The following is a 10,462-nucleotide window of genomic DNA, read 5'->3' on the forward strand; positions in this document are numbered from 1 at the left end:
AGGTTTGAAATTGGCACATTTCTGAATGTGTTTGTCAGCATTGTTTTTATATATATATATATATATATATATATATATATATATATATATATATATATATATATATATACTGTTTACATGGTACAACATTTGTGGTACAACATTTGTGGTATACACACATACATACTCTGACGATATTACCCATAGTGGGCAAGCGTATAGAGCACATGCGTATGATTTCATGTTACGGATTTGTTGTACTCTGCGGACTGAGCTTCTCACCTTTTTTGTGTTTTACATCTGTAAAAAGTTGACTGTGGACAGATTATAGGCAGATCACAGCAGTACTTAGACATCCACTCCGGGAATTTCATGGGAGTATAACTCGTTAATATCACATATATCCTCAGGGCTGACAACATAGCTACCGGAAGTCGTCGTAGCTCCGTCGTCATCGTCCCGAGCACTGTCATTGGGAATATCACTCTCTTCCTCTTCTACATCCGTTCGTTGTAAGTTAGCCCTCAGCGGACTTAATATCAAAGGTTCTGGACATTTGAGGGCTTTGTGTTCGATGGGAGACACACCATCTCCTCTCCATGATGGGCCACACTTATAATTGGCTGCCAGGGACGTAGGCAGCGCACTGGGACAATGAACACCTTGGTCATAAATTGACGGGTTTGTACTGGGGATCTGGCCAGTTTTGAAATTTTCATTTGGTAAATGATAGTTTCCATAGCAACCATTAGAGGGTTGAAAGAATGCATGCTGTGGATGCTGGTCGGCCATCCATGTCTTTATCCTTTGATTGACAGTATCTTCCTCCATCAGCACTGGAGTCATCAGTTGCCCCATCTTCTTCTTCTTGCCGTGAGATTTTCCCATCTTATCACAACCTGTGGGAAGTTCAAACGTGGTTCAATTGCAGGCCACCATATCTTGGGCATGTAGCGAAGTAACGCCATACCGTGGGACGCCGTCTTGAAACATTGTCCAGAATTTTTTCATTCAATCTCGATCAGCACGCTACTTAAATTGGAATTGGATGAGAGGCGATCGAATCCAGCAAAAGAATTTAATATTCACATCAGATTAGATTTTAATTAAATGAAAATCTCAATATAAGCAGCCTGTTGTATGCACTGGACATGCGGGCAGTCATGAACCATGTTATGGTCATTTAGAGAAAGAAAGACAAAGTTTTAACAGTTTTGGATCAAATTGGCATTAAAGCAGAATCTTGCAGGATAGCCAGTCTCCAGAGAGCCCTTGTTTCTTTTGTCAGGTATTTTTCTGACTTATACTTCTATTGATTTTTTTTGTTGGCGAAAATGAAATTTTGTTATCAGGATTCCTCGCACCTTTGATGTTGTTGTTGATGCTATTTTTGGCCTCTTCCTCACTTCCGCCGCGTCCGCTGTCGCTGGCTGTTGTCTCGCCTGATATGTCGCTGTGAGCGTCCAGTTTCTGCAGTACATCGGGTATATATGGCACCTGCAGAGGCAAAAATAAACATAGTTTATCAATATGTTTTGCAACACACACACACTCACACACACACACATATATATACACATATATATATATATAGATCAGCTTGTTTTGCAACATATATAGACAAATGTTTTTAATTCTTCAGTTTCACTCCATTTGAAACTTTGCCTCCCTGAATGCATGGTATTTATAGTCTCACGGATCAATAGTTAGCATCTGGCAGGTGTTTTCTGAATCAATTTAATGTATTTTAACAGAGGCACAAAAAGAGCATTGCAAACCTCGAAAACCAAAAAAAATAAATAAATAAAACCCAATGATTTGATAAATGACAGAAATGCTACTTTTCAATTCTGTTCATTGTCAGTCCTCTGAATTCATCATGAAGTGGAAAAACAGTTTTTTTTTATTCTGTCTTTTTTGCCATAGGTCCGATACACAATTTCAAATCAGCACCTGTTCTTTTATCGCAGAACGTGAGTTAACATGTTTTCAATTAAATTAACTCCCAAGAATCACCATTTTCCTTCACTCAGATAAATTTCCTGTCTTCAGTCATTTCTATTTCTGTAGGATGATTGTACTTTTCTTTCCTGTCAATTTGCATTAGATCTGTCATTTAAATGTAAACTTCTTGCAAACTGTTGTTTATGTTTGTTACAAAGAGTAAGATTCTTTGCCCAATGAACAAAAGATGCGTGAAGTTATTTTCTGTCCTTGCGACTGTTCAAATAGAGGTTATGTTCCAACTGCTACTGTTCTAGAATGCGGATAGCTTTTGTGTAATCAAGATGAGGGTTAGAATCAGTAATAAATTTCCAATAATAGAAAGAAATTCAATAGTTTTGTGTCATTGTGTATAATTTTCAGATAAATCTTCCTGTCATTGGTACATTTCAGTGATTAAGAAACACCTCCATGCATATTCTAGTCGAATATCTCATTCTGATCATATTTGTTACCGTACTTCACAATATTTCATACCGATATTGAATTTGCTGTCACTTACTGTTGAAATTCAGTTTCAATTATATTTTTAATGTCATATCATTGAGTGCATGACTTACATGAACTGATTATGAATTCACTGTGATATATTTTTAGTGTCATATAGTTTAGGTATACAAACTGATAATTTGACTTAATTAGCTGTTAATAGTTTGTAGCGAAGAATTGATTTGATTTTCTATTTTTTTCTTTTGGAGTTAATGTATAAACTGAAAGAGATTTAAATACCTTGAAGTTATTGCTTACCTGAATCATATTATGTGTACAAGATTTGACATATATTTATGAAAGTGTGTCAATAACATAAGACCTGGTTTAATATTCTTTCCCAGTATTTGACTTACATCTGATAGCCTTTTTGTGGGATCTCTTTCCAAGCTCCTGTAAGTTTCGTACGTTGTATTATGATGGGGGCTGTTGGAACCTGTGCGAGACGTGGTCATTTCTATATCTTGGCCATCCGGAGGAAATCTATCTGCAATGTTTACAGCCCCACAATCCTGAGGGTACTGCAATGAATACACTCAACATGACAGACCATTAAGAGAAAAAACAGGCATAGCCATTTCTTTATCACCAACACAACAAATTGGAAACCAGTCGGAGTAGTCGTGCTCGGTGGCAGGGCAGGATTATGCATGCTGAGTGATAGAAATGGAATAGGACACGTCTGAGCCAAACTTAAATGTATTGTATACAGCTATCGACAAATAGACCCCTCTGACCCTCTGTCAATTGATAATAAACGGTCTTGACATTTCCAAGCAGGCCTCATTGCATTGCCTGCTTCGCTGTCTTTCTCTGAAGCTGTGAAATATGCACAGTACTAAATCATTACACTGAAGCCCTGTCCGCATAGCTTCTGCGCCTTCCTGTTGTAATGGAATATTCTGGCTACCCAACCTAGGTTTAATAGACGTTTACAAGCGTTTAATATAAGTCTATGGGACTTAGCCGAGTTCAGTTACCTGCTGTTAGAACTGTGCAAATTGATACAGATATCTAGAAGGCAATAACTGGTGCTTAAATTAACCCTGTGCAGTTGCACTGAAATGGATTGACAGATATGAGCTTGTGGTGGGGGTGGGTCAGGGTAGGGTAAGCTGGAGTGAGAATGGAGAGCAAGTAAACTTACTGTCATGTTGTTGTGGTGATCGACAGAAGCCATGTAGGTGTTCTGACCAGTAAAGGTGGAAAATGTAGGACTGGGAAGGGTTGTTTGGGTGACTTCAGGTCCAAGGGAAAACTTAGTATGCTGCATCATGGTGTCGTCTCTGGCAATGGTAGGCTGTTTGGTACTTGACTTGGCTATACCAAACCCACCATGGTCACTGTTTGAGCCAGACATCATATGCTCAGCCTCAGCCCTTGCTGATTCCTCGTTAGTCCTTTTGCGTCTGCGAAGTCGCAGGATAACAATTGTCACAATTATGATTATGGCCAGTAAAATGGCTGTTAGCGCCAGCGATATGCCAATGATCATGCTGTCTATGGCCATGCCGTTCCCTCGGGATGGAGAAAACGAGTGTGTTACATTCCCAAAGTGAATGTTGAGGATAAGTTTAGCTGACTTTCTCCGGGGCGGATTACCTCCATCAGAGGCTGATATAAACAGGAAGTGCTGACCCACATCCTGCGCTGTAAATTCCTTTACCAGGAAAATCTCCCCACTTTTCTTGTCAATTTGAAATTGATTTTTGTGGTTTCCGCTGACGATGCGGTAGACTATCGTAGCATTCTCGCCTCTGTCGCTGTCCCTTGCTTTAACGATGGCCAACAAGGTACCAATGTAAGCCGTGTGGTACACCTCAACTGTGTTGTTGTTGTCATTAGGGTAGATAAACACAGGGTCATTATCGTTTCTGTCAAGTACCACTACAGATATGCTAGCTACACTGCTCAGCTGTTTTAAATCCCCCTGGTCTTTGGCTATTACTGTCAGAGAGTATTTTTCTTGTGCTTCTCTATCCAGGACCTTAGATGTTCTCACTGTGCCATCAACAGGGTTCACGTAAAATGGTAAATCCTGGGCAGGGTTCTTCATTAAGGAGTATACCACCTCACCATTTTTACCTCCATCTCGGTCCGTTGCTGTGAGTTGGCCGACAATAGTTCCTGAAGGGTCGTCTTCCACAACGCGAAAATTGTCAAAATTTTGCTCGAACACTGGCTTGTTGTCATTAACATCTTCAATTGTGATAGTAACAATGGCTGTGGACGACAGTTTGGGTTTACCATTATCATTAGCCACAACGATCAGTTCTATTTGCGAATGCTCCTCTCTGTCCAGTGCGCTGATTGTGTTGATGATACCATTCTGATCAATGCTGAAGAGATTTTGGTGAGATTCCAAGCTATAGGTCACATTGCGGTTTTCCCCTGCATCTCTGTCCGTGGTAAACACCTGTATAATGAACTGGTTTGTATTGTTTGTTTCCTTAAGGGTCCTTTTGTAATTTGGAGGCTGGAAATGTGGAGGGTTATCGTTCACATCTGTCACCTCCACATGAAAACCACCTGATCCTTGCCGAGGTGGATTCCCCCCATCTTTACAGGTTATGTGCACCTCATAAGCGTGTGAAGTCTCTCTATCCAGTGTCCTATTAAGAAGAACTGAAAATTCATTTCCATAGAGTCTCTTAAGTATGAAGCCTGCTGGAGAAATTTTACATTCCACCTTGCCGTTTTTGCCAAAGTCTTTATCAACCACAGATAAATGACAAATGAAGCTCCCTGGGCCTGCTTTTTCGGAGAGCATGGCAAAGTCCCCTCCCGACAAAAGGTTAAAGTGCATGGACGGTGTATTATCATTGACGTCTTCTACACTGATCACCACCATTGCTTCTGCTGTTTTTGGCTGGCTGCCGTGATCTGTTGCCTTGACAACAAAATCATATTTTGTTTTCGTTTCGTAATCTAACTTCCTCTCCAGTTTTATCTTTCCATTCGCTTCATTTATTGAAAACATTTTGCGAGTTTCAGCAGAAGTTTGTGGCCCAAAGTGATAACTGACCCGTCCATTCGGACCACGGTCAAAATCTCTGGCCTCCACTCTTAGCAAAGTTCTCCCAACCTTTGTGTTTTCTCTGTACGAGGCCTCGTAACGTGGCTGCGTGAAGTGTGGAGCATGGTCGTTCACGTCTGTGACAGAAATATTCAGTTCCACAGTGCCAGTTTTGGGAGACTCTCCACCATCTAGAGCCATGACTTTAACCTGGTACACTTCAGATCTTTCTCTGTCCACTGTACCATTCAACACGAGGAAGGCTTCCACGTGTCCGCTCTCACTTCGTGTAACCTCTAATCCAAAAAGGTGGCTTGGTGTTAACAGTTTGTAAGACTGGATTGTGTTGTTTCCAATGTCTCGGTCAGTAGCGGTGGGAATTATGTAACGGGAACCTAACTTGGCAGATTCCGGAATTGGCACTTGAAGAGTAGATTTTGAGAACTCTGGAGCATTGTCATTTATATCAAGAACATTGATCTGAATAGGCACAACCTGGTAGAAATCTGACATGTCTGATAAAATTCCTACAACTATGTCCAGCTCACAGGTGGGAGAACTGCCACACAGCGCCTCTCGATCAAGATGAGCTTTGGTGCGTATATCGCCATTGCGCTCTCCAATGGAGAAAAGTTTTGTATGAGGATAACCACGAACGAGGAGACTGAACTTCAGCTGGGCCAATCTTTCCGATGGCAAGGTGGACTTGAGTCCACTGTCTTTAGCGACGTTGCCGATCTTGGTCCCGATCGGCATTTCCTCTTTCGTGTGGTAGACCAGACTGGACACCAGTGGGAGCAACAAGTAAAACACCACCTCCACATGAATCACTTTAGCAAACTCCATTGTCATTATTCCTGCCTTTCCTTTGGTGATTTTACGTCAGATTGTTGGTTGAGATGTCATCTGTCTGGAACACAGAGACAGTATGCTTTTAATACTCTTAAGTAAGATAAATGTGTGAAACAAGCGAGGAAATAGTTCCAGCCCTAATTATTATATTGGCATTATCAGGATTATCAAAGTAGATCGTTCAGGAAATGCCTTCCGTACAATCCTTTAGGCCCTTGGTTACATTACCTACAGAAATTATGGATTTCTTGTCACCAGTTATTTGAACTGTTATTAAGGCCATATCAAAAGAAAAGCCGATTGGTTTGTTGCCATCTAATTCTGATATATATGGCTGGTGCGGTAAGGCCGGAGCTTAGGGAGGGGGCCTCGGGGCAACTGCCATGTGATTAGATACAGTATAATTTCTGTCTAAAGCCAGTATCTAGCGGAATGAGCCCATGCACGCACCAACCTCTCTACTTAAGAGGATGTCAGGGGGATAATTGCTTGTGACATGGATAATATAACGGGGAGTCATTCTGAAGCTGAGGTGGGTGTTACAGTACGTGGGCACATCCATCCGCATTGCTACACACACACACACACACATGCATACAGCGTGTCTTGTGGACCTTGGCGGCACTGGCACTGTTCACCATGCAGTCAAGACAATGGTAAAGTCCTTGATCATACATGTAGACATATATGCACCTTGTAACAGGCATCGTCTTACACAAGTTCAACCAGCTATAGTCCTGTTTTCAATCAATTATAATTACTTAATTATGGCTATGTAGATGTGGACAGTGTCAATCCACCATGAATACAATGTCATTTATAAGTTTGTCACTATATATACATGGCTGAAATTTTGCCGGTAAAGTATAAGCAACCATCAGATGCTTGTTATTTATTTCCTAATGTGATGTAAAAGTTTCTCAGCTTTCTTCTTGGGACGTAAAAATTTTAGACTTCCCTGCGGTCAGAACGCAAGTTAAGTAGCATCAACTGTGGTGATGTGAATGGTGATAGGTTTTAAAACAACTTTGTTAAGGGGAAAGCCCACATTGTAGGCGCTAAGCTGGCCCCACCTTCCTAGATGGTTCATTGATGACATCATTTCCTATCATTGACGAAACTTATACATAAAGGTGTTATTAAGAAATATGAAATATGTGTATATGAAAATTTTGTTTTCATGTTTTTAACAAATTTTAATTTTTTTATGGGCCTATAGGTGAGAATTGCCCAAGGCCCATTATTATATATTATGAAAAATTGTGAAGAAATTGCCAGAAGTAGTTTCACCCAAGCATGACATGTCAGTGCGCTTCAAACAAAATAGACCATGTGTTATGGTCAAGTATTAACTTCCGTTTGAGATGTTTTCTTCTGACAGTGTTGACGATGTTGACAATTCTGTACTTTAAGTTCAATACACTTTAAATGAGTTACCGTTCTAACAGATGACGATTTGCTTTAGAAACCGAGAAAAATTGTACTATCTACCTTCCTTGTCTTAATATTAGAACAATGAATTTAACCTTTGGTAAATATTTTTTCTTGGTTTCTGTTCGGGATGTTCTGGGAGTTGTCCCATTTCATGAAAGTGTTGCAAACGGAGAACTAGAGGTAGAGTGAGCTGTTGCTAAGGAAAGAAAAATTGTGGATGAAACCTAAAGCTAATTAATTGATTACTAATTTTACCTTATTAGTCATAGAGCCTCTTTAAGTATTTAACATATTTATTGAAACCTATGCTATAATGTTTTAGCATTAAGTCTTCTGCTGAGCTCTTGTTGATTTATTTTTCTTTTTTTTTTCTTTAATGTTCTTGCTGACATGATTTTTTTTCTTACAGTTAGAGGTTAAAAGATGAGCAATAGACACATTTTCACAGCCCTTAGGCTCAAAACCATATTCTTTGTTTTATAGTACCTTTTCATCTATCCTATAAGCCATAATCATTCATTTTGTCATACTCGATATAAGCCGATATTAAAATATTGTTGTTAAGTGCGAAAGCCTTTGGCGCATCAAGACGTGTGTTTTGATTTACTGCTAGTATCAATCATCGTCTGTTAGAAACATTAGTTTTGTTGAAATCAGAATTGTAGTTATGTGACAGTGCACCTTGACATTTATGAGATTGCATAATAATAGCAGATGTCCTGAAAAAAAGATGCCTTCAGTTTTTCTCCTTTAATCCATCTGCAGTCGTTCTCTGGAACACTTACTCTAGTGAACCAATCTAATCAATTTTATTTTTATTGCCTCATCGCCATGAGAGCCTCACAAACATTCTATTTTGCAGGGTGTTGATACTACTCATGTAGCTTTATGTACCCATTTTTAGAATTAATTTTAATATTTTTTTAATATTACGTATGTATCTTCTTTTTACTTTAAACAATGTCCAAGGATTTCCTTGCGATATATTCTTAATCAGTCAGACCTCGATTCATGTGCAATTGTTTTGTAAGAATCTTTCATCTGCGGCAAAAATATTGCCTTAATAGCTGAATGAACCCCGAAAGTAACCAATATTTTTATCTACATATACAGGGAGTCCCTGAAATCGCGCACCATCCAGGTAAAAGGTTGAATTCTTGAGGCACAGAGCAGTGTGTTGCCCCATCTCTTCGAAACATAAAAACCAATTCAACTCTTTCTTGTACTGTTAGTTTATTAACTAACTCCGAAAGAAAGAAAAAAATTAAAATCACGATGGTGCAGGACTTCTGGGACACACTGTATGTATGACATCTTGGAAAAGTAATTTATTAATTAATTGTTTATCACACCTTTTAAGTTCTTTATATAAACAATAAATATTTGTTTTTATTCAGTGTCATTCACTGAACTAACATACTGCTTTGCACAACTGTATTGGTGAAAAATGAAAACCAATGATGTAGAAGCCGATCATTTTCAATAGTCCACATTTCCATTTTTCAATCTGTGCTCATATTTTTTTATCACCATTCCAGTCAAGATCCTATTAGCCATACAGTAAAGCTTATTTTCTTTTCATTACACTTACAAATATTAGTTTAGACTTGAGAAGCTTTCAAGGGAAATTCATGGGAGTATTAAGCCCTAAGAGGGAAAGCCAAAAAAAAACTTGTTGGAGTCAGTATTTGTTATACTCTTCTGTTAGTTGGGGAAACATTCTTGCATCTGAGAGTTTCGAGAGGTTTGAGATGCCAGAGTCTATCACAAGACGCCAAATACTGTTAAACTTGACTCCAAAGTGGCCAGTGCAGAGCCTTACCTTTCTTGCATCAGGCATCATTTCAAGCGAGTGCGGTAAACTTCTTTCTGTAATTGTTTTCCGTGTTCTGCCTGTCAAATCGGTATGAAGAGTATTAAGAAATTCCACGTTTACAGAATCTAATAAATCTGCTGTCAGAGGCCTAGGCCATATTTGAACTTACAATCAAATTACATTGGCTGCTCATTTGGGCCTGTCAGAGAAGCTACTGCGAGTGGCTGGGCTCAATTCGGCTATTGTTGTATCGTGAGTCAGGACGCCGGTTAGCTGTTATAAGAGGTGCTGCGTGCTCGGGAGCAGCGTGAATCAAGTCAGATGAATAATGTCTACCTTGATGGGTAAGACATTGGCCTGGCTTACCAGATATATGACAGATGAAAGTGATTTGCAATGGAATCAATACAAGTCTTCAATGGGACTGGTATAAACCCTGGGAGGATAGAAATCGCATGAAGCCAGAAATGTGGTGCGATTTTCTGGGAGAGAAGACCTTCCACAGCCATGTGAACTGCAAGTTTAATCTGTTAATGGCAGTATTCAATTGGCTATATAACACTTTTTATTCTCTCTGTTTTTTTCCTCTCTTTTTTTTTTATTTGTACAGTACAAAGGACTAATTTCATCCGCATGTATTGTCACCTAATGACATCCATCAATGACATGTAGATTAGGTTTTCAAGGGGGGTTTGCCCACAATGTCCGAAGCCAGATAAAGACAGACACCCCCCTCCCCCCCCCCCATTGAACCTCTGTGGCTATTTCATCCTGTCTGCGATGTAGAGCCATTCTTTTTCCTATAAAAGCCAGGTGAAAGTGGTCCCAGCATAGTCGTTTGGAACATTGCATGAAAATTGTCTGCTTAAGCC

At 39.6% G+C, this 10,462-nt stretch overlaps 1 protein-coding gene across 1 annotated transcript; it reads right to left on the bottom strand.

Moving 5' to 3' along the window:
* Nucleotides 1–503: 503 nt before the first annotated feature.
* Nucleotides 504–6,390, bottom strand: LOC135473337 (protocadherin-9-like). Its single transcript, XM_064753185.1, has 5 exons — nt 3,620–6,390; nt 2,829–2,993; nt 1,344–1,476; nt 567–878; nt 504–511 (listed from the first exon to the last, which is right to left on the bottom strand). The coding sequence occupies exons 1-5, from the start codon at nt 6,338–6,340 to the stop codon at nt 504–506; spliced, it is 3,339 nt and encodes a 1,112-aa protein (XP_064609255.1). The 5' UTR covers nt 6,341–6,390.
* Between the last annotated feature and the right edge of the window lie 4,072 nt (nt 6,391–10,462).

The sequence above is a fragment of the Liolophura sinensis genome, chromosome 8 (assembly GCF_032854445.1).
Source record: "Liolophura sinensis isolate JHLJ2023 chromosome 8, CUHK_Ljap_v2, whole genome shotgun sequence".
Classification (NCBI taxonomy): domain Eukaryota; kingdom Metazoa; phylum Mollusca; class Polyplacophora; order Chitonida; family Chitonidae; genus Liolophura; species Liolophura sinensis.

What these genes read in the sequence shown, in the direction of transcription:
- LOC135473337 (XM_064753185.1), bottom strand. Translation starts at nt 6,340, where the DNA reads ATGACAATGGAGTTTGCTAAAGTGATTCATGTGGAGGTGGTGTTTTAC. An exon ending in ATCACCACAACAACATGACA is followed by an intron (nt 2,994 to 3,619) that starts GTAAGTTTACTT and finishes TATTCATTGCAG; the next exon opens with TACCCTCAGGATTGTGGGGC. An exon ending in CCACAAAAAGGCTATCAGAT is followed by an intron (nt 1,477 to 2,828) that starts GTAAGTCAAATA and finishes TTGCCTCTGCAG; the next exon opens with GTGCCATATATACCCGATGT.